At 41.2% G+C, this 22,474-nt stretch overlaps 2 protein-coding genes across 3 annotated transcripts; one reads left to right on the top strand and one right to left on the bottom strand.

Annotated features, from left to right (window-relative positions):
- Positions 1–191: 191 nt before the first annotated feature.
- On the top strand, positions 192–13,365 carry ABHD1 (abhydrolase domain containing 1). 2 transcript variants are annotated; one of them, XM_026708651.2, is made up of 10 exons: positions 248–441; positions 7,984–8,144; positions 8,268–8,447; positions 8,628–8,673; positions 9,286–9,398; positions 11,388–11,561; positions 12,432–12,480; positions 12,589–12,754; positions 12,830–13,099; positions 13,188–13,365. In XM_026708651.2, the coding sequence occupies exons 1-9, from the start codon at positions 370–372 to the stop codon at positions 13,066–13,068; spliced, it is 1,200 nt and encodes a 399-aa protein (XP_026564436.1). In that variant the 5' UTR covers positions 248–369; the 3' UTR covers positions 13,069–13,099; positions 13,188–13,365. The 2 variants fall into 2 exon arrangements, with proteins under 2 accessions (XP_026564434.1, XP_026564436.1); XM_026708649.2 differs by having other exon boundaries at positions 192–441; positions 12,830–13,365.
- Positions 13,366–17,567: 4,202 nt separating this feature from the next.
- Positions 17,568–22,383, bottom strand: PREB (prolactin regulatory element binding). The gene is made up of 9 exons (XM_026708520.2): positions 22,131–22,383; positions 21,447–21,654; positions 21,027–21,244; positions 20,777–20,857; positions 19,367–19,491; positions 19,115–19,288; positions 18,575–18,647; positions 18,141–18,291; positions 17,568–18,031 (listed from the first exon to the last, which is right to left on the bottom strand). Exons 1-9 carry the CDS (start codon positions 22,263–22,265, stop codon positions 17,937–17,939), a joined length of 1,260 nt encoding a protein of 419 aa, XP_026564305.1. The 5' UTR covers positions 22,266–22,383; the 3' UTR covers positions 17,568–17,936.
- Positions 22,384–22,474: the final 91 nt, after the last annotated feature.

Genomic DNA, 22,474 nt, shown 5'->3' with positions numbered 1-22,474 from the left:
ACAAGGAAATGTTTAGGAAAATCGCCGCGGCCTTTTCCCTTCCCTCCCCAGAAAAAAGGAGGAAACACTGAAATGGCATGAAGGGCGACCGAAGTGCAAGGTTTCTTTGCTCAAACCTCTTTGAACCCTAATCCGCCTTCTGGCCTTTTGCACTTTGTACAGGGTGGGACGAACGGGAAATGCCCACCACAAAAATGGCTGCAGCGGCTGACGGAGCAAAGGCGCCTGCTCGTCACAAAGAGGGCGGAGCCTGCCTTTCAAGGGCTGTGTCTGACTTTTGTATTCGCCTTGTTTGCTGTAGCGGTGCCTTCCTTTCCTGGGCGCCCGCAGACACTGATTCCGCCGACGAGGGAAGACAAAGTCAAGACCATGCTAGGACTGTCGCTTTTGCTGGGCTGCAGCACCGGTTGGCTCCTGTACTATTGGGCGCACGTCCCCAAGGTCAGCCTTAAAAGTACCGGCCCTGCAGCTTCTTTGGGCACGCTTAGGGTTGGGTTAGGGGAGGCGGTGAAACAGAGCCTGTTGGCGAAGCGATGAGCGGAGCGGCTTCTGAGTCTTCTTTTTCCTTCGGGGCGATGGGAAATAAAAATGACTCTTAATTTCCCTGAAATGTATTAGAAGGTTCTCACCAAACTCCGAAAGGGGGCATAGCTCTGACCCCGGTTTCCATCCTTTCCGTTTCCTACTAACTTATGGAGGATTGCCAAAAAGCCACTCGGTTGAAGTATACTGCACTTAAGCTGCTGTTTCTGCTGTTGCTACAGAAGTCATTAGGGACAGAAACTCCTCACTGCTTTCTTGCTTTCTCCTGCCTACTTCTGTTTTTTCACCTTTGTTTTAGTTGGCAAGTCTTGGCATGTTCTGGCCAAAATACAACTGCCTTTATGTTGTTTTCTTTTTTTCATCTCCTTTTCATTAAAGAATATACAAGCTGAGTTTTGGTTGATTGTTATCATACTTCTAGCCAAAAGCTCTCCAGATATTTCGTTTGTTTGCAGTTACGCCCTTCTCATGGGTGGAGATGTGCTTGTTTTGGCTATCAAGTATTACTGTGCAGATGTCTTTGCAACTTGGTTAACTCACATTATAGTTTGTTTAAATTTATATTCTGCTTTTACTTTGTACAACTGAAGGCAGCATACATAATATCCCTCCTGTTTTCCCCTCAACAACCATGCTGTGCAGGGCTGACCTAAAAGAGTTTCAAGGCCAAATTCCAATTTCTAATACAGCACCCTAATCCATATCCATCCATGGGCCACCGTGGAAAAAGCCTGTCTTCCCACCAGGCACTGTTCTTTGGCTGACAGGATCTGCAGCATGCCCATTCTGTTAGATTGGGTTGGATGGATAGAGACTGTTGGAAAAAGGCAACCCAGTCTTAGGCCATGTAGGACGACTTTAAAGGTGACAGCCAGCATCTTGAATTGCACCTGGAAACCCACTGTTAAACAATGCAGCTCACACAAAAGTGATGTCAAATTTGGATTTTAGTCCAGTATTTTTTAGCATCTGCACAAATCCACCACATATGGTAATATGAGCCAGGTGTCTGATGACATTTCCAACATTTTTCAGATTTATTCTTGAACATTCTTGCTATTCTTGGGGGGATGCCAACTGTAAAACATCTTATACAAATTTTCTTTATATGCTGTTGACATTGTCATTCTATAATTTTGAGACCACAATTTTTGCCATTTTCTAGATCAATCCCATATCCAAAATTCTTCCCCCAAGCAATCATAGTTTCTTTAACTTGTTGTTCTTCTAGTTTAATTTCTAATAAAAATCCATACAATAATAACCTTTTCATCAGTACCTGTCAAAATCTTATCTAAATCAGTCAGTTTATCATAGAAACCTTCTGTTTTAAAATCTTTATCATACCTTGAATGTATTTGCGCATATGAAAACTAATTCATCTTTATACCTTGTTCCTCTAGTTTTTGTACAGATTTAAGTTCACCCTTTTCATTCAATATTTCACCATTCAATATTTCACCATGTTTGTTCCTTTTTGTATAGGAAATAAGAAAATGCTTCAATAGTCGATAGTCAGACTGGAATTTTCAAATAACTGTCTTTTAATCTTCTCTCAATTTAACCACAAAGACTCCCGTATAGAATGACTTCTAAAATACCCCTGTATTTTAGTTCCCTTGTACCATAAAAAAGCATGCCACCCCAACAGCAGATCATGTCCTTCTAATGTCAACAATCTAGTATTTCTTAATGTTATCCATTCCTTAACCCACATCAAATTTGTAGCTTGCTAATACAACTCCCAATTAGGCGAATCAAATCCTCCTCTTATTCTAGCATCTTGCAAAAGTTTTAACTTTATTCTCGCTTTCTTACCTTGCCATATAAATTTCAACACAATTTTATTTAAATCTTCAAAGTAATCTTTTCCAAGCCTAATTGGAATAGCTTGAAACAAATATAAAATTCTGGGTAATATATTCATCTTGATTGTTGATATTCTCCCTATTAATGACAGTTGTAAATTTTCCCATTTCGCCAAGTCAAGCGCTATCTGCTGTTTAAGTTTGATATAATTATTTTCTTTTATACTGCATCTTGCTGTCAAGTATATCCCCAAGTACTTGATCTTATCCGTGACCTGAATTTTCAATAGGTCTGCCAGTTCTTCCTTTTGTCTTGATAGCATATTCTTTGTCAAGATCTTTGTCTTATCTTTATTTATTTTCAAACCAAGCACCTTTCCATATGTCTCTTTTCTATCAATTTTGATGCTGTTTCTAGTGGGTCTTCTAAAATAAAAACCAGATCATCTGCAAATGCTTGCAACTTAAATTCTTCCTTTTTAATTTTCATCCCTTTTATATTCTTTTCATCTCTAATATTTCTGTTTAGCACTTCCAAAGTTAACACAAACAACAGAGGTGACAGTGGGCACCCTTGTCTTATTCGTTTTCTTATATCAATAGAGTCTGTCAGTTCTCCCTCTATCATTACCTTTGCCATTTGCTTATGATATATTGCTTCTATTACTTGAATAAATTTTCTATCTGTTCCAGCAGTAACAACATGAATTGCCAATTCACATTATGAAATGTCTTCTGTGCATCTAGAAATATCAAAGCCATTTGTTTTTCAGGATGTGCCTCATAATATTCCAAAGTGTCAAGATTACTCTCATGTTGTCTTTAATTTGTCTCTTTGGCAGAAATCCATTTTGATCAGGATGAATAAAATTATTTAAGTATTTTTTAAGTCTTTCTGCCAATACTGAAGCAAAAATTTTATAATCTGCGTTTAGTAGGGAAATAGGTCTATAGTTCTTGATTTGTAATGGATCGGCCTCCTCTTTTGGAACAAGTGTAATATAAGCTTCTGACCATGATTTAGGTATCCTCTTCTTTAACATAACTTCATTCATAACTTCTAGCAATGGAAGATTCAACGATTCTTGTAATGTTTTGTAAAATTCTGCCGAAAGTCCATCTGGGCCTGGTGCCTTTCCATTATTTTGCTTCTTGAGTGCTTCAGTTAACTCCATCATCATTATATTGCTTTCTAACATTGTTTCAATCTCTTTAGGTATCTGGGGTAACTTAGCATTCTGTAGGTACTGTTTGACTCTTTCCTCATCAATATTCTCTTGTGTGTATAGTTTCCCATAATAGTCTCGAATGATTTCCTTCTTCTCTTTACTACCATAGCAAACTTGGCCTTGATCATCTATTAATTACATTTTTTTTCCTTGATTCTTTCTCCTTTCTCAATTTATATGCTAACCTGGTTTATCTGCATCTTCAAAGTAATTCTGTTAAGCACCTCTAATTTTCTGTGTAATTCTTTTTCTATTAGACCCATTTTATATTTAGTTATATCCATTTTTAACTTAATGTCCTTTTTCTGTGGCATTTTCTGTAGCTCTTTTTCAAGTCCTTTATACTCATCCTCTAATGCCTTAGAGGCTAATCTTTTCATGGTATTTCTTTTCCTTGTATAGTCTATTATCAAGCCTCTGGCATATGCCTTCATTGTATCCCATACATTCTGGATTGATGTATCTTCTTTTTTGTTTTCTCTAAAGAAAAAAGGCAGTTCTTTCTCCATCCACTGTGTGAAGTCTTTTTGCTTTAAAATAGTATTACTTAGCGTCCATCTAGATCTTCTTTGTCCTTTCCATTTAATTGTCATTGGATTGTGATCTGCCCAAGTACTTGTTTCAATATTTATTTCTTGAATATTAGTTAACAATTCTGTTGACATCCATATCATATTTATTCTGGACCATGATAAGTGTTTATTTGAGTAGAAGGTGTATTGTTTAGTTTTAGCATTTCTTTCTCTCCATGTATCTTTTAAGTTTATTTCATCTACCATAACAAAAAAAGATTTAGGGAGAGTCTTTCTGTTTTGCTTTATTGTTTTCTGTGCTGTATAGTCCAGTTTGTTGTCTACAATTCCATTAAAATCTCCCATCATAACTATATTAGCATAGTCTAGTTCAATTATTTTGATATGTAATTTTTTATAAAATTCTTCTTGTTTATCATTCGGGGCATAGATTGCAATCAGGAGTGTTTTCGTATTATTATCCATTATTTCTGCCATTAGTATTCTTCCGTCGTCATCAGTATAAATCAATTTTGCTGTAATGATCTCTTTAATGTATAAAACCACTCCTCTTTTCTTGCATTATGTCAAGGAGGTAAATATTTTCCCTAGTTTTGGCTGTATCAACAATCGTTCATATTGCTTTTTAATATGTACTTGTTGTAGGCAGATTATATCAAATTTTAATTTCTCTAATTTATGGAAAGTTTTCCTTCTTTTAACGGCTGAATTAAGTCCATTTATATTAATTGTAATCAATTTTTTCTCTTCCATGGTTATATTTTATAATTAGGTTTGGCAGCTCTCGTGGATCTTGGTTCACATTGTCCTTTGGCTTCCTCCTTTCCACCTACTGCACCTTCCTCTTTTTCAGTCATCATTTGGCAGTCCTCTTGGAATTCAATTAGTGAAATTTCTTTTTCTGCCTCTTCCTCTTTCCCTCTGAAAAATTATGTATAAAATGATTCAGCTTTCTCAATTGAATCAATTCTGTATCTCTGTTCTTGCCATGTGAACATTAAACCTTCTGGAATCAGCCATCTATAATTCACCTCTTTTTTAAGTAGCAATTTGGTCAAGAATTGGTATTCTCTTCTCATCTCTCTCACTCTTTTGGGTACTTGTTTCAAAACCACAATCTCCTTATCTTTATATTTCAATGTTTTCTCTCTTGCCACTTGCAATATTTGCGTTTTAATGGCTTTCTTTGTAAATCTGATGTGAACTTCTCTTGGTAGGCTATTTCTCATTGCGTATATTGTGAAGACTCAATAAACCTCATCTATTCCATCCATCATCTTCTCTTCAGTTATGTCCAAAGCTTCAGCCAATATTTCTATCATTATCTCGGCTAGGTTTTGTCCTTTTTCTTCCTCTGTGTTTTGGAATCTGAGATAAAATTCCGATCTGTCCACCTCCCATCTCAGCATACCACTTTTATCTTGTTCAACCACAGTTAATCTGGTATCAGGTGACAGCCAGCATCTTGAATTGCACCTGGAAACCCACTGTTAAACAATGCAACTCACACAAAAGTGATGTCACATGTGCGATATATCTGGCACCATTTACTACCTGCACCTGCACCAGTTGGAGTTTCCAAATGCTCTTCAGGGGCAGCCCTATGTAGAGCATGTTACAGTAGTCTAAATGAGAGGTTACAAGGGTATGGGTTACTGTGAGCAGGGCCTCCTAGTCTAGGTATGGGTGTAATTGACATAACACCCAAAGAGGTGAAAAAAACCTTCCTAGCCACTGCTGCCCTCTGCTTTCTGACCAGGAGCTAAATGTCTAAGAGAACCCCCAGATTGTGCAGCAGGTCTATCTGGGATAGTGAAACCCTTCCAGAACTAAAGATGGAAGAACCTTGTCTCTGGAGTGTCCAAATATCCACAGCCACTCCATCTTGCTAGGCTTGAGTTATTATCTCACCTTTATTATCTTTATGAACAACTCCAGGTGGCAAACATACATAATATAGTACTCCCTCCTCCTCCTATTCCCCCCGCCCCCGCAACCACTCCCTTTGAGGTGAGTTTTGCTGAGAAAGAGTGATTAGCTCAAAATCATCCAACCATTCATGCATATGGTGGAACTAGAACTCATGGTCTCCTGGTTTTTGATATCCAGAAGATAGCCATGCAGAGTTCCATATTTTACATTCAGTTGAACTTTGCATTGCAGGCTGAATTTTAAGAAACAGAAGATGTTTATCATATAAGGACAGACGAGTTGCCTGCCGAGAAACAGATCCTTGGATCCTATTACACATTCTGGCCTTTGCATAATCTGGGCTGTGCCTTTGTTGCTTTGGTTCTAGGATTGCACAATTAGGGCATATCCTTCAGAGGGATCAATATAGCTTCTATTTCTCCCTCCCAGAAACCCGGCAGAACAATGACCTTCAAAATTAATTCTGTAGATGACTGTTTTGACTGTAATCTTGATGTGCTAGCCCGTCTGCCTACACATACCTATATTACATAAAAACAAACCTGATGGATCAGGCCAATGTTCATCTTCATCCAGTAATTTGTTTTCTACAGTGACCAACCAGATGCCTCTAAGATACTCACAAGCCAAGGAGACCGATACACCTCTCTCAGTCATCATTCATTTGCAGCTACTGGTTAGGGCAGGCAATCCCCAACCCAGAGATAACACTAAGTCTTTTAGGCCAAGGAATTTTCAGGCTTCCCTCCATGAATTTAATCAATTGTCCTTGAAAACCATCAATTAGTGATCCCAAAGGTGCTTTTTCAGGAGGCAACTGGACTTTCTTGTTTTTTCTTTTGAAGATGTTTTGCTTCTCATCCAAGAAGCTTCTTCAGCTCTGACAGGATAGTGGGGAATGGAAGGATTTATATTACTTGCAGACATCTGACATTTGCATCCTTTTAGAGGGTCCTTGAAGCACTTCGAGGTTTTTCTGTGTCCTCAGGGTCATCTCCTGGTTCCTGTAGTCTGCAATTTTTTTCTCTGGAAATCCATTCCTACTCCCATGTCATTCAGAGTGTTCATCCCAAATTGTAGAGCTAACAGTCTGTAGAGATTTTCAGTCATCTAGGTCATGGTTGTCCCAAAGGAGCTTTTTCAGAAGGTAACAGGACTTTCTTGTTTTTTTCTTTTGAAGATGTTTCACTTCTCATCCAAGAAGCTTCTTCAGCTCTGACAAGGAATATAAATCCTTTCATTCCCCACTATCCTGTCAGAGCTGAAGAAGCTTCTTGGATGAGAAATGAAACATCTTCAGAAGAAAAAACAAGAAAGTCCAATTGCCTCCTGAAAAACCACCTTTGGGACAACTATGACCTGGATGATTGAGAATCTCTGCAAACATCCATTAGTGGTCATAACCAAATCCTGTGGTAATGAATTTCACAAGTCCATTATTGGCTGGGTGAAAAATTACTTCCTTTTTTTAATCTGTCCTAAATCTTTTCCCACTCAGCCTCATTAGATGGCTTCTGGTCCTAGCATTCTGAGAGAGGAAGAAAAATATATCCTTATCCATTATTTTTATCTCTTAATCCCCCTTACCCCCTGACAGTGTTTTTCAAAGCTAGAGAGTCCCGGCCATTCTAGTTTTTCTTCACGAGAAGGGCATCTCAGCCTTTTGATAAATATGGTTCCTTTCTACTGTACTTTTTGAAGCTGTTATATTAAAATAACCTTTTATTAGCTTCTTGGGGTATTATGAGAAGCTTTTTTTTGGGTGGGGGGGAGATTTTCATCTAATTTGCAAATGCTTTCCTGCCTTGTTGCCTCAGGGTGATTCATCTTCTCCACAAGCAGGTAGAGGAGTTTCTCCACTGAAGGGCAGTGGAGGACATCTTGAGTTTGATTTGTTTTTCAAATTCATTGTCTGTAATTCCACTCCATCCTTTGCAGCGCCCACTACTGGTGGCTTGTCAGCCTTTCCGGTCCTTCTTGGAGAAGTATTGTCCCATTGTGAAGGAGACATTCTACCCTACACCATGGTGCTTTGAAGGTCGACTTCAGACCATTGTCCGTACCCTTATCAAATCCTGCCCATTTGTCTCCTACCACAGGTGGGTCCACTATGAAGGAGGGAGGCCATTGCTACTTCTGGGCATTGTTGGGTTGAGGCAGTAGACATAACAGTGAGTGCCATTCTGTCCACATTTTGCTTAATCTTTTGACATCTCATTCAGTGAATTGCTGCAAACCGCAGATGGAGGGCAGCTGTTCTTGGATTGGGCTGATCCTGAAGATGGGACCCAACCTGACCCAGAAAATTGCCCCATTGTCCTGTTTTTGCCAGGCTTGACAGGAAGCAGCCAAGAGACATACATTCTGCATTTGGTATGCAGCACTCAGAGCCACGGCTACAGGTAAGGATCACAAAAAAAAACTCCTCCCAATGTTTTGAGATTTGGAGAACTGGATTTGTTTCACTTTGGATCAAGTGCGCCATTCATTTGGGAGTTCAGTTCTGTTTGAGGGCTAAAGAGAATAGGGTTGTATGAAAATGAAAATTATTTCTTATGGAAATTTACCATTATCCCTTCCAGGGCTGTTGTGTTTAATAATCGAGGATGCAGAGGAGAAGAGCTGCTGGTAAGAACTATTGCAGTGTAGCACAAAATTTCTTTGTGTGTACATGTTGGCAGCTGAGATAGTTACAAATCCTTTTAATTACATGGGGAAAGGAGGGTGTCAGGATTCTGGCAGTTACTCCCATTTAAATCATGAGTCTCAAACCAAACTTCCAAAATTTAAAAAGGATTTATTGAGAGTTAACATGCCGGCACTGCCTGGGTATAGCCGATTCTGAGACACATAACATAATTCATTGTTACCCTTGACCCTGGTTTTCCCCCACCCTATCATAATTCATATTCTCCAATGGGACACATCCATAGCCAAGAGTCATCAATCATGCTCTCCAGTTAGAATTTTGTTTGGCAGAAACTTCAGTCACCTAGTTACTATCTTTGAAAACATTTATGGAATGCAGTTTTGGTTTTGCAAGCTGTGCACTGCTCCCACCTCCCTTTCTGTTGGCAACTCTAAAAAGACCAGATAAATATTTTATGAGTTGACAGAGGGCTTGTCTGCTACAGGTAATCCATACGCACTCATGTGCCTCTCTTTTAAAAGATGCAGCTTTTTGCTGCTGTTCAGGGTTGCTTTTGATCTACCATCCATGTCCCTCTCTCTTATTTTCAGACGTACCGGTCTTTCTGTGCCTCCAATACTGAGGACTTGGAACTGGTAGTGGACCACATCAAGCGCCGGTTCCCTTGTGCACCACTGATGGCAGTTGGCATTTCTCTTGGCGGGTGAGACTTAGATTGGACAAAGGAAGGGAAAATGAGGAAGCACAATTTTCTGACTCCAAGGAGCATACCAGGAAGATAGAGTCTGGGTATTTCACATTATCAGTTAAAATATTGTGTTAAATATGATATCTCTATTATCATCATCATGTTCTTCTTCCCAAACATACCAGTGTATTTCAATTTACATTCCACCAATGACACATTCTTCAGCAGCATCTGCGGCATCTAAGATACACACACAGACACACAGACACACACAGACGTCAGGGTGAGCAATCCTCAGATTCTGTGTGACTTGTTTCACCTATTTCATACACTTAAACATCCTTGATTGCATCACCCATATATTTAGTACCACAATTTTCAGTAGCCTGAGTTCCAGCCGTTTGCCAAAATAAGGGGTACCATGTGTCCTTGAAGATGTGTTACACCTACTGGGTGCTTTTAAACTTCCCAAACCAACTCCCTTTCAAAAGAGTCAAAAGCTAATAACCTTAAAATGACTATAGGACAAAAGCTTTGATTCTGCTGTATCTTCAACCTAGCTGAAGGCTCATATAAGGCACCAACCTCTACTAAATATGACTTTCTCTTTCCCCCAACCTTCTGATTGTAGCTTTACTTTTTTTCATATGGCACAATGTTGTTTGATTATGCTGTTACCACATAATTTGCAAAGTACCTTGATTGTTTGCAAGTGCAAATGTATGATTTCAATCACACTGTATTCCATGGATTTCACCAGCCTTTATAAATTGTTGTAAGCCTCATTTTTTTTAGGTGAGAAGCTATATAGAACAAAGGGCATCACAAGGTGTGGACAAGAGAATGACTTCGGCAGCACTATTTATTTCCTGATTTTATCACTCTTTATAAACTACTGTAAGCACTTTTTTTAGATAAGAAGGAATGCAGAACAAAGCCCCTTTATTTAAAAAAAAAGCTGTAAAACATAGCCATTTATTGCAATAATGTTCCCAATGAAAATGTTAATCTTATTATTCCTTGTATCAGTACAATCCTACCCTGGGTTCCTACTGATTGAACCCAGCAAGCTGTTTTGTTTTGTTTTTTGTTAGCTTTTTCAATGGCCTTTCCTTACCCCGTGTAGCCTGGAAGCCAGATTGTAATTATAAGACAGATGTGCAACTTTTATGGCTGATAATTTAATGACAATGGAGAAGGAATGGTCCATTGGGGGATTTTTTTTTTCCCTGCATGTGGGGGAACAAAATCAGTTCTAAACCAGAGGCATTTTATCTCTTAATCTTTCCAAGGATCAGGCTAATGTCATTGTGATTCAGGAGTTTTTGAGGAATAAATCATATATAAAGAGTTGTGGCACCCATTTCTATCCATTGCCTTCCCATGACAACAAATGAATTAAAGCAAATGTTTTGTGGGCTACAGAGATGAGGGTATTCATGACTGCATGTAGGTCAAAGACTGCCTATTCGTTATGTAGATACTCTGTGTGGAAAACTAGAAATGAAAGTCTCCATAGAGGCTGTTTTTTTCTTTCCCAGCTGCTCATGGACTGTCTGATTATTTATCTCAAGAGTCCAAGAGGCTAATGAGAACCAGTGAAACAGCTCCAGAAAACAGCCTCACAGAACAAATCAGTGTCACCCTGTTCTTTCATATTGGAACCAATTACAGAACGAAGGCAAAACGTTTTGAGTTAGGACTTTTCCCCAATTGATAAATCTAGATGAAAGGCAGCCCGGATTTGTTTGCTCAGTCATGTTGGCAATGGATATGAGTCAGAAACACCAAACACACTTTTTCTAGGACATAGAATTTCTTTAGGGAAGTGTAGCATTTATAATATGACTTCTGAATAGAATGAGAGCGCAAAGCTTCAAATAGGCAATTTCTCAGCTCCCAGCTGTCTTTTGATTTAACCATAGAAGGGATAGGAAGAAACTATGTCCATTTGTGCTCAGCCCAGCCCAGCCCAGCCCAAAGCTATTCACTCTCTTTTGACAGAATCCTGGTGCTCAACTATCTGGGGCAAAAGGGACAGGAGGCTGGACTGGTGGCTGCCATGACTTTCTCGGTGACTTGGGACTCATTTGAGACAACCCGTTCCCTTGAGCGGCCTCTCAACCAATTCCTCTTCAACCAGTACCTCACAACCAACCTGTGCAACTTGGTCAAACGGTGAGCGTATGTTATAATGGGAACTTCCCTAGCTCAAGATTGAAAACTTAGATAGGTGAGTCCCAGTTTAGCAGATAATCAGAGTTGGAAGGGACCTTGTAGGTCATCTAGTCCAACCCCCCCACCCAAGTGGGAGACCCTACACCGTTTCTGACAAATGACAGTCCAATCTCTTCTTGAAAGTCTCAAGTGATGGTACTCCCACAACTTCCAAGGGCGAGCTGTTCCATTGGTTGATTGTTCTGTCAGAAAGTTTCTCATTTCCAGGTTAAATCTCTCCTTGTTCAGTTTCCATCCATTGTTCCTTGTCTCTCCTACAGGAGCTTTAGAAAATAGATTGACCCCTACCTCTCTATAGCAGCCCCATAAATATTGGAAGACTGCGATCATGTCTCCCCTGGTCCTGCTCTTCACTAGCCAAGCCCAATTCCTGCAACCGTTCATATTTTAGTCTCCAGTCCCCTAATCATCCTGGTTGCTCTTCTCTGTACTTTTTCTAGAGTTTCAACATCTTTTTTATAATGCGGTGACCAAAACTGGATGCAGTACTCTAGGTGTGGTCTTACTAAGGCTTTATAGAGTGGTATTAGTACTTCCCTTGATCTTGACTGTATCCCTCTGTAAATACAATTTAGGATTGCATTAGCTTTTTTGGCTGCTGCTGCACACTGCTGACTCATATTTAGCTGGTTGTCCACTAAGACTCCAAGATCCCTCTCACAATTACTGCTATTGAGCGTGGTTTCACCCCAGAATATATGTGTACTTTTGGTTTTTCTTGCCTAAGTTCTGCCAACTCAGACAGCTATCGCGGCTACCTTTCAGAAAATCTACTTTCTGTGTCTCATCATAACACTCTTTCCCTTCCAGGCATAGAAAGGTCATTGAAGGAAGATTGGATGTGGACCATGTGCTGAAGGTACCATCTCTCCACCCTCCCAACCTTTTCTAGGCCCAAGCTCAGCTCCATGCCTTGGCCCTTATATGCTCTCTCTCTTCTTTCCCACCCTTGGGTTTGCTCTCCCAGGCTCGCTGCATCCGGGAGTTTGATGAGCGCTATACATCTGTGATCTTTGGTTACAAGTCATGCCAGGAATATTACCAGGAAGCCAGTCCCTCCCAGAAGGTGCATCAGCTGCAAGTGCCGGTGTTGTGCCTGAATGCTTCAGATGACCCCTTCTCTCCTCAACATGGTGAGTCCTATACTTTTCCTGGGGTAGAGAAAGATCACTAGGGAGCCTGCTCTGATTTGTTCTGTCTTCTTCCAGCTATCCCCACAGAGACAGCACAGCACGTGCCCACCCTCGCCCTCTTAGTGACTGCACGAGGCGGCCATATTGGCTTCCTAGAAGGGCTCCTACCTCGCCATCAGAGTTACATGGACCGTGTCTTTAGTCAGTTTATGGATGCTGTTTTCAAACATCAGGAGGAGTTGGCAGCTGTAACAGTAGCCATGGGAAGCCAACAACTTGGACAGAACTTAAATACAACGTTGATCAGCACATGATCAAGACTCAAGACGTCCACCATACAGAAGGGTGAATATGACCTCCCTTAGAGAGATAAACCCCCTCTGAGGCAAAACCAGTTGGGCCACCATGCACAACATCCTTTCTGTCCTCCTAGGGTACCCATTTCCTTTCCCAAAGGACTCCTAGCCAGAATCTGCTGCTATGAATGGCAACCACAGATGAAGATGCTGCAATAATGATCAGCAAAATTCAGGATTGTTTTCCTAGCATTTTAGCATATGGCTGTTTGTTCTATATATAAAGAGGACACCAACTGTTCCCTGTTGTTTTAATTCCTCCATCCTGGATTCTCTTGTAAAGGACAGTTTTGTGTGCTTTTCCGTATGAAAATATTTGGCTAAAAATTCAGGCAAACCCCAGGTAAAATAGTGGGTTGTATACTATACCTGATGCCACATCTTAGAATGTGCTCTGCAAAAAAGGAGATGATTACCAGACACTTCATCCTACAATCCCCTTCCCCATTTTCAGTCTGAATTTCTCCCAACCAGCCTTTGCTGCAGTTGGGAAGGTAATTTGTTAAGATACTTTAATTCAATCTTCTAGAGCTCTTAATGTTTCTGCCTTGGGGAACAATTAATAGTGTGTGGTCTTTTTTCTCCTCTAAAAAATCAGCTACAAATACAGGTGAAACTCGAAAAATTAGAATATCGTGCAAAAGTTCATTTATTTCAGTAATGCAACTTAAAAGATGAAACTAATATATGAGATAGACTCATTACATGCAAAGCAAGATAGTTCAAGCCATGATTTATCATAATTGTGATGATTATGGCTTACAGCTCATGAAAACCCCAAATCCACAATCTCAGAAAACTAGAATATTACATGCAATCAATAAAACAAGGATTGTACATGGAACAATATCAGACCTCTGAAAAGTATAAGCATGAATATGTACTCAGTACTTGGTTTGGGCCCCTTTTGCAGCAATTACTGCCTCAATGTGGCATGGCATGGAAGCTATCAGCCTGTAGCACTGCTGAGGTGTTACGGAAGTCCAGAATGCTTCAATAGCAGCCTTCAGCTCTTCTGCATTGCTCAGTCCCATGTCTCTTATCTTTCTCTTGGCAATGCCCCATAGGTTCTCTATGGGGTTCAGGTCAGGCGAGTTTGCTGGCCAATCAAGCACAGTAATCCCACAGTCATGGAACCAGGTTTTGGTGCTTTTGGCAGTGTGGGCAGGTGCCAAGTCCTGCTGGAAAATGAAGTCAGCATCCCCATAAAGCTCATCTGTGGAAGGAAGCATGAAGTGCTCCAAAATCTGCTGATAGACGGCTGTGTTGACCCTGGACTTAATGAAGCACAGTGGACCAACACCAGCAGATGACATGGCTCCCCAAATCATCACAGACTGTGGAAACTTCACACTGGACTTCAAGCATCTTCCAGTGTGTGCCTCTCCATTCTTCCTCCAGACTCTGGGTCCCTGGTTTCCAAATGAGATGCAATAGTTGTTCTCAACAGAAAAGAGGACTTTGGACCACTGAGCAACAGACCAGTTCTGTGTTTCTTTAGTCCAGGTAAGACGCTTCTGATATTGTTTATTGTTCAGGAACGGCTTGACAAGAGGAAATACGACATTTGAGGCCCACGTCCAGGATCCGTCTGTGTGTGGTGGCTCTTGATGCACTGACTCCAGCCTCAGTTCACTCCTTCTGAAAGTCCACAACACTTTTGAATGGCCTTTTCCTGACAATCCTCTCCAGGCTGCGGTCATCCCCGCTGCTTGTGCACCTTTTTCTTCCACACTTTCCCTTCCACATAACTTTCTATCAATGTGCTTTGATACAGCACTTTGGGAACATCCAACTTCTTTTGCAATTATCTTTTGAGGCTTTCCCTCCTTTTGGAGGGTGTCAATGATGGTTTTCTGCATAACTGTCAGGTCAGCAGTCTTTTCCATGATTGTGAGTCCTACTGAACCAGACTGAGAGACCATTTGAAGACTCAGGAACCCTTTGTAGGTGTTATGGCTTAATTAGCTGATGAGAGTGGACCACTTTGAGCCTAGAATATTGAACCTTTTCACATTATTCTAATTTTCTGAGATTGTGGATTTGGGGTTTTCATGAGCTGTAAGCCATAATCATCTCAATTATGACAAATCACAGCTTGAACTATCTTGCTTTGCATGTAATGAGTCTATCTCATATATTAGGTTCACCTTTTAAGATGCATAACTGAAATAAATGAACTTTTGCACAATATTCTAATTTTTCAAGTTTCACCTGTACTTCCATTGCATGAAACCTGGATCAACCTTCCCCAAGAGAAGAGAGACCCTAGCAGAGGGACCATTATTTTGGTTTTGGTAAAAAAAAAAAGTAAAGTTCTCTTGGTCAAGCTTGAATCCTGAAACACAATGGGAGTGGTTTGCCACTGCCCTCTTCTGGTGTGATTTTCCAATTTCCTGGTCTAGCCAACAATTGCAATTTCCTGGAGGGGTCTCATCCATGTCCCAATTGAATCTATCAAGATCAGCCAATGTTTAGTTGCTGCCATCTTCTACAATAACTTTTGGTATCTAGACCAAATCAGTTCATAACCAGTAAAAGTACATCTTTTCCCCCCATAAGATGTAAAACTAGGCTATTTCATTATACAGTTGAAAAGATGACACAAATAGAATGAAGTAATAAAAGCTGGTCATTTAGGAAAAAATAAGAGAAGGTACTGCTTCCCTTACTTTCAGCTAGCATGTTGGAGACTCAGGAAAGGGAAGAACAGAAAAATAGTGCTACTATATCACAATAATTATTATTGCTCAAGTTCTTCCCAATCAGGAAATATGACTGCAAGCAAGAATGGTTATAGCATGGATATTTCTACATAGATTCAACTTTTAGGCCAATGAAAGATCTGCCACCTACAACTCTGTTGCAGACAAATCTGTTAGCAGACAAAGCCCTGGTAGATTACTTGACTCTATTAAAAGACAATGTTATATTCTCTCAGTAGCTTCTGAATTAAAAAAAAGAAAGAAAAATTTCAAACCACCATTATCATACAAAGCCAAGCTATCAGGGCAAATATAGACTTAATTGCAGAGAGAATTCATATTATTCTAGATAATATATTGCTGAACTGTGATTTACCAAGCTATGAATGTCTCGTTTCAAACTAAGAGAAAAGCCAAAGAAGCTGTATGGTATAATGTGTAAACTAGGACACTGAGTGGTGGAACTTTTCAAATGGTCTGAAAGACTCTGTGATCTTGCCAGATTTCTCCCATTAGTCCTATTTTCCCCACCATGAAATTTTGATGCAGAAATATATTTGTTGTGGAAGAATGAAGTAACTAAACATCACCAAGGACATGGAAGTCAAAAGGCCATTTTTGAATGCAGCTGTAGTTGTATAACATGCTTATCCCAATGACTGAAATAAGCAACCTTCTGAACCATTATCTAGCCAAGTAAGTTGAGCACAAAAAAAATCCCCTAAATTGTTTACATGGTATCTTAATGTAGCCACCATCTAATTAGTTAAGTAATTAAGAAGACAGCCAAAAAGATTGCTGTTTAACATAAAAATAGTATATATGAAGGTCATGTAGCAACAGACCAACAATGGCTGATCCTTAAAGGCTGCTCCAAGACTTTCTCTACGATTAAGAACAAGAAACTTCAAGTTTTCGTACATTTGATCTTTTGTTACTGGCTCACTCAATTGAGACAATGTTAGGATAGATGGCTCTGCATCAGGGAAGCAAGAGAAGGAAGATTAATTCCTTCTCTTGCTTCCTTGATGCAGAACCACCTATCCTAACATTCTTTTCAGATTGTGACCATTTTCATTTTTTTTGATTGGCAAAAGCCAGCATACTATATCAGCAGTCATGATTTTCACTTTTATGAAAAAGTGATGACCTAATAAACTCTGGGAATTTAAAATAATTGAACAAGTATGATATTGCTGACATATTTCCAAGTCCCAAAATAAGAAATCAACCTAATGAAAGAGGGGAAATAAATGTACACTTCATGGAAAAATCTATACTGGAGAATGCTTGAAACACTGTTAATTGCTGAAAATCCTCAGATTTTTCATGAGAACAGCTATGATTTGCTGACATAAGCAAACTGTAAACAGACTATGCATGTGCATGAACACAAACATAAGTATCTTTGCTCTATGTATACATTCAGAGTATTTTAGAGAGATTCTTGAAGTCAAGCTGTAGATGTTCTCGAAGCCTTGCTCAAGAGGGAAGGGAATCCCCAAATCCCTAATCTTCTCCACCCCTCCTCTTATCTAGCCATGGCAGAAAAATAAGAAAATAGCTTCATTCCTGTTAGACTTGGTATGGCAGAGCTATTCCAAATGACGGTCTCTTGGTGAGTCTTCATGGAGCAGCTGCAGCCTCCTTTGTTTCTGGCCCCAAAGATCCCCTCTACTGCTATGACCTCCAGCTCTGCTCAAGCCAAAAGGAAACGGAGAAGTAACCAACAAGGCAGGCAGGAAGGAAAGGTTCTGCTCCATCACTGTGTTTAATAATACAAGGTTTAAGCCCTGAGCTTAAACGAGAAATCTTTGCTAAGAGCAAATAATGCTGGAATGTTTCTCACAGATCAGTCAAAAATGGAGGAGTAGAGTTCCTTCATCCCCATTCAGCATGATGGGCTTAAGACAAGAATTGCTCAAGGCCAAAACCTGATCAATGTGAGGCCCAGCCTCCAACTTGGCCAAGTCCACCAGACCATGCACTTCACTAGGGCAACCATTGCCCTGGCTTCTGGGTCCCCTCTCCAGTCTCTGAGGTAAGAAAGGAGAAGATGCGTCCCTTACAGGAAGGGCAGAGAAGGTCCAAGCTTTCCAGGAACCTCACCATGAAGAAAGATTAGAGGAACCCTGGGAAGGCCAACTGTAATAACAGGACCGTGCCCACAATCAGCCCAGCACAGAAGAGCAGCAGCAGCCAGATGGGGAAACTCCCTGGGAAGAGAAAGAGCATTGAATCACCAAGAGTTCGTAGAAGGCCCCATATTGGCAGGGCAGGATTCCTACCCCACATTTAAATCCACCATCCCAGCTTTGAACATACGCCGGCAGGCAATCTGGTGCAGGCGGCAGCGGCTGTCAACAGCCACACTTAGGAGGGCTGCCTCATTGCTCTTCAGCAGTTCAGGAGTCTCAGGCAGGAAGGCCACAGCAGTGACCACTATGCCATGTGCTTCCCGCACGTAGTACAGTCTCTGGAGAAGTAGAAAGAAACACAGAATTGGAGGAAATCTGACAGTGAGTCAAGGTAATCCTCAGGAGTCAAGGTAATCCTCTCCTTTCCCTATAGAGCCTGCTGCAAGATCTTGCAACTGTACGCATACCAGCCCTACACCAACCATGACTTTGAAACACTGTTAAGTATCAACATCCTCACCCCAACAATGGCTTGTGCCTTGACCAGGCTTTGTGTGTGCAGGGATTGGCCCAGCTAGCTGAGCATTATGTATACACAATCTTGGAGAGGTAAATTCATACCTGCAAAGAAAAGGCGACGAAGATGGCAACCGAGCCTGTGACAGTGCCCAAACCCAGGAATGTGCCTGTCTCACTGAAAGCACAGAAAGAGAGCCATGTGCATTCCCCATAACATTCATGTACACTTACACAGAGAAATGTGTTTTAGAGGACTAGCATTTCCTCTGAAGGCCAAGCAGGCTCCAGCCTTGAAATACCCAAACTAACTCTTCAAGGTGTTTGCAAAGTCCCTTCTCATTAATCCTACTGGCTATTAGAGGAAAAATGGATCTGAGAGGCTACAGTTTGCTATTATGGAACTTCAGCTCCTATTCGGGCACATATCTAACACCACCATTTTACAACATACAGGCCAAGTGGCCCAAGTGTGCTACAGCTAACATGTTGTGCAAATCCAGTCTATATGGTTAAATATAGTGCAAATGCAGAAAATTTGCAAAAAAACATTGTTTAGTCATCCTTAGGTTAAGAGTGTTATGCAAAACAGAACCAGAATTCTTTCTTCTGTGAAAGTGGAACACAGGAAAATCAAGTTCTCACCTTACAGAGAGGCATGAGATGACTTCATTGCCACAGGGACGAGTGAGCAGGGGCAAAAAACTATGTCCATCCCATTTGGTGATGTAGCAGGGAAGCGGACGTCGTTCACGCTTGTAGGGGATCTGCACCGTGTACAGTCGCAATGCCTTGGCTTGGTCTTCAACTGTACCAAACCTGTGGAAGAAGGAAGAAACATCCAAATAGAAAATACACATGTATAGTCCAGACCAACTGTCTGTGTATTCCCCTTACTTGCAAGACTGGTAGCGGTAGGTCTTGTCTGGAATGCCTGGAAGATTTTCATTCCAACGTAGACCCGTCACCATCTGATCTCGTTGCCACACACAACACTGGAAGTCCCGTCCCACGGTCACCACCTGGAGAGAAGCAATATGAGCAGCCATGGTCCTCAACCACCATTACTATCTCTTGGCCATAAAAACAATGTCAGCCAGTCTTTACCCAAAGATAAGAGTTTCAACTATTTCCACTGTGCTTCATCAAGTATGAAGTAACAGTCAAACTGTTCTCCGTTTTATGAATCTTTAATGGGTGGTCTGTGTCCTCACATATTTATTTGTCTCTGAATGTTTTCCTTCCTTCTATCTTTCCTGGGAACTATCAAAGTTAGCAGCAACCAAAAATCTGATATTGTTCTGGTCCCTGTTGGATTTGAAATCCCTTCCCAGTTTTAAATGGTATGCACATTTCATACACAGCAGCAAGGTGTTTGTGATAGGTCTGACAATCTGTGCTTTTAAAAAGCTATTTCTTTTGATTTCAGAAACTGCAATGGAAAGCATGCTCCAATATGAAAATATTGCATTTTCTTGCTTTCTATGCCTTTCCTTACTCCAGAAAGTAGCAGAAAATGCTGTGGACTGTCAGAGGCGGCTACATAATTCAGTGGTGCTCTACTCTTAAGGCTATTCAACTTGTCTAGATAAGAATGATACATAATTCCTTCACACTGTCTTTTACATTACTGTTTTGAGCAAAGGCTATTAATCTATAATACTAAACCATTATTTGTTTGACCATGGTTAATTTAATAATGTGTAATTGCCTAGATTCACATCAGCATGAAAGCTGGCTGGGTGCCTTTCGGAAAACTGGAGAAAGAGAAGATTTTTTTCAATTTCATGGTACACATGTTGTGCATTAACAATAAACATTTGATTGATTTTCTGAGTTTTTTCCCTTTGGATGTGGGGAAGGATTGCCATATGCTACTCTCTTGTGGCAATCTTTTTGCTAATTATCTTATTATTCCACTATCACTACTAATCCCTAAATCCCTTAGGATTCAGACATCCTTTCAGACTTGAAGGAAATGGCAAAATGTGGGGAAGGTTCAGGATAGCAAAGAAATAAATTAGTTTTTATTAAATACCTTTAAAAAGAAATTGATTTTTAAAAACTCTTATTTGTGCAAATTATCTATGTCCCCATAATGTCTACCACATTCTCTCTCCAGAAACTATTTGTATCCCTGTCTCCTTGGGCCATCTTCAATTCTCCCTATCACTTGCTCTTTCCAAACCCTTCTCTCTTAATAACGAGTATAATCTGGGAAGATTGTGCAATGTTGCCTTCTTCATTGGCACCTAAGATCACTTCACTTAATAAGCAGTAGAAACAAATAAATCTCAGTCTTCTCACCTTGTTATTAGGACCCAATGCTATATCCTCTATCTCACCATTGTGTGCCTGGAATTCAAGAGTTTTCTTCATGCTAGGAAACTGTGGAAGATGTAAGAGAAAAGAGATTTACCACCACCTCCATGTCCACACTTCTAATGTACAAAAGAAGTGCCGTGCAACCCAAGTCTTCCTCTTCTTCTCTCCACCATTGTAGCCTTGCTCCCCAACACACACCAGGCCATTTCTTCATCTCCCCATACAGGTGTACCTCCCAGACTCGCAGGAATCCATCCACGCCACCAGTAGCCATAAGGGTATGATCATCACTGAAGCACACAGCCTTCTGTAGAGTATCTGGGCTGGTGTCTGTTTGGACACAGTGCAAAGTTTCCACTGCCACCTGTGTCATCTCCTTGTGTGTATTGCCATTGCTTTTCTCACTGGGGACAGGGGCCTTGCGTCTCCGTAGATCCTTATCACCAGCACCTAAAGGCATAATGGCACATCAGGAAATATAAACCTCTCTGACCAGCGGCTCCCAACTTTCTCTTCTGCAGATCTTGTCCATTTTCAGCATCAGCAAGATTTGTAAGTATTGCTGTTTTCACTTTTACCTTAGTTTTTAGACCGCTATTGTTCTGGCCCTTAGGAATTCAATTCTGTAGCTAAATAAATGTTAGGTTCTCACCTGCTTTAGCACTATCGCCACTGCTGCCACCTGTTTTCTGCCCAGATTTAAAGAGCTGGAAACTCAGGATATGGCAAGTAGCATCCTGCCCTGCAGCAATAAAATTTCCTGCCAGTGCCATAGTCATGGTAGCCCGGGTCTCTGTGTCATGAGCATGTAGCAGTGAGGCAGATAACTTGCCATCTCTCCAGTCCAGTTGCAAGAAATGCTTGGGGAACAAAATAGGAAAAGGAAGGATGATGCACAACTACCTCTCCAAAATGGCCTTCTTCCTTATCTACCCAAGGGCAAATCTTGCCAGGGATGACAAGATTTGTCCTTCCTTACCATTGTACCAAAGGATGAGTACAGAGAGGGCACAACTCTTCTTCAAGCATGGTTTTGTGCTTGCCTGAAAGGACAACCCGTAGTTCCTGCGTAGCCACTTTCCCCCTTGGTGTCCTTTTCACGTTTTTCCTTTGGAGTCTGTATAATGTTCCCTGTGCCCCCCACACCAAAGCATCTTCGTCCAATGCTGCACAAACCTTGTTCTGACAGTTGCAGCAAACACCACCACCCTCCCCATTCCCCTAACCGGGTGATGGGCTACAGCTCTAGGGGCAGGAGGGGATCTTCCGGCCAACACACAGAAGGCGAATCCGAGGGCAGGAGGAGGGGTGTGCCCTGCTCCGGTAGTTTCCATACCAAGCCATTCGTGATCCCCGTTTTGGCGGCGCCGCCTCCCCCCGCGATCAGCGCCAGTCCAGCTTCACGGTGTATGCGGAGGGCATAGAGCGGGAACGGAGCCCGGTAGAGCTCGGGCGGCCGGCGAGGAGGCATGACTGGATCAGCGAAGCCGGGGTCAAAGGTCAACTCATGCCAATTCCGCACTAAGCTGCTCTTTCCTCGACTCCCCTCCTCTCCAGCGTAGCTCTCGGTATCACAGTGCTTTGATCTCGACTAGGCATGCGCAGATCCGACCTCCTTGACATGGCGCAGGCGCAGAATTCTCAGCACACGTCGGCACAAGAAGGACCAGCCGGCGAGAA

The sequence above is a fragment of the Pseudonaja textilis genome, chromosome 1, assembly GCF_049901715.1.
Source record: "Pseudonaja textilis isolate UNSWEBS1 chromosome 1, rPseTex1.2, whole genome shotgun sequence".
Taxonomy (NCBI): Eukaryota; Metazoa; Chordata; class Lepidosauria; order Squamata; family Elapidae; genus Pseudonaja; species Pseudonaja textilis.
This window is presented reverse-complemented; position numbering and strand designations above follow the sequence as displayed.

What these genes read in the sequence shown, in the direction of transcription:
- ABHD1 (XM_026708649.2), top strand. Translation starts at nt 370, where the DNA reads ATGCTAGGACTGTCGCTTTTGCTGGGCTGCAGCACCGGTTGGCTCCTG. An exon ending in ATTGGGCGCACGTCCCCAAG is followed by an intron (nt 442 to 7,983) that starts GTCAGCCTTAAA and finishes CATCCTTTGCAG; the next exon opens with CGCCCACTACTGGTGGCTTG. An exon ending in ATGTGGACCATGTGCTGAAG is followed by an intron (nt 12,481 to 12,588) that starts GTACCATCTCTC and finishes TTGCTCTCCCAG; the next exon opens with GCTCGCTGCATCCGGGAGTT.
- PREB (XM_026708520.2), bottom strand. Translation starts at nt 22,265, where the DNA reads ATGCCTCCTCGCCGGCCGCCCGAGCTCTACCGGGCTCCGTTCCCGCTC. An exon ending in CGGGGATCACGAATGGCTTG is followed by an intron (nt 21,655 to 22,130) that starts GTATGGAAACTA and finishes TTGTTCCCCAAG; the next exon opens with CATTTCTTGCAACTGGACTG. An exon ending in TACCGCTACCAGTCTTGCAA is followed by an intron (nt 19,289 to 19,366) that starts GTAAGGGGAATA and finishes CTTCTTCCACAG; the next exon opens with GTTTGGTACAGTTGAAGACC.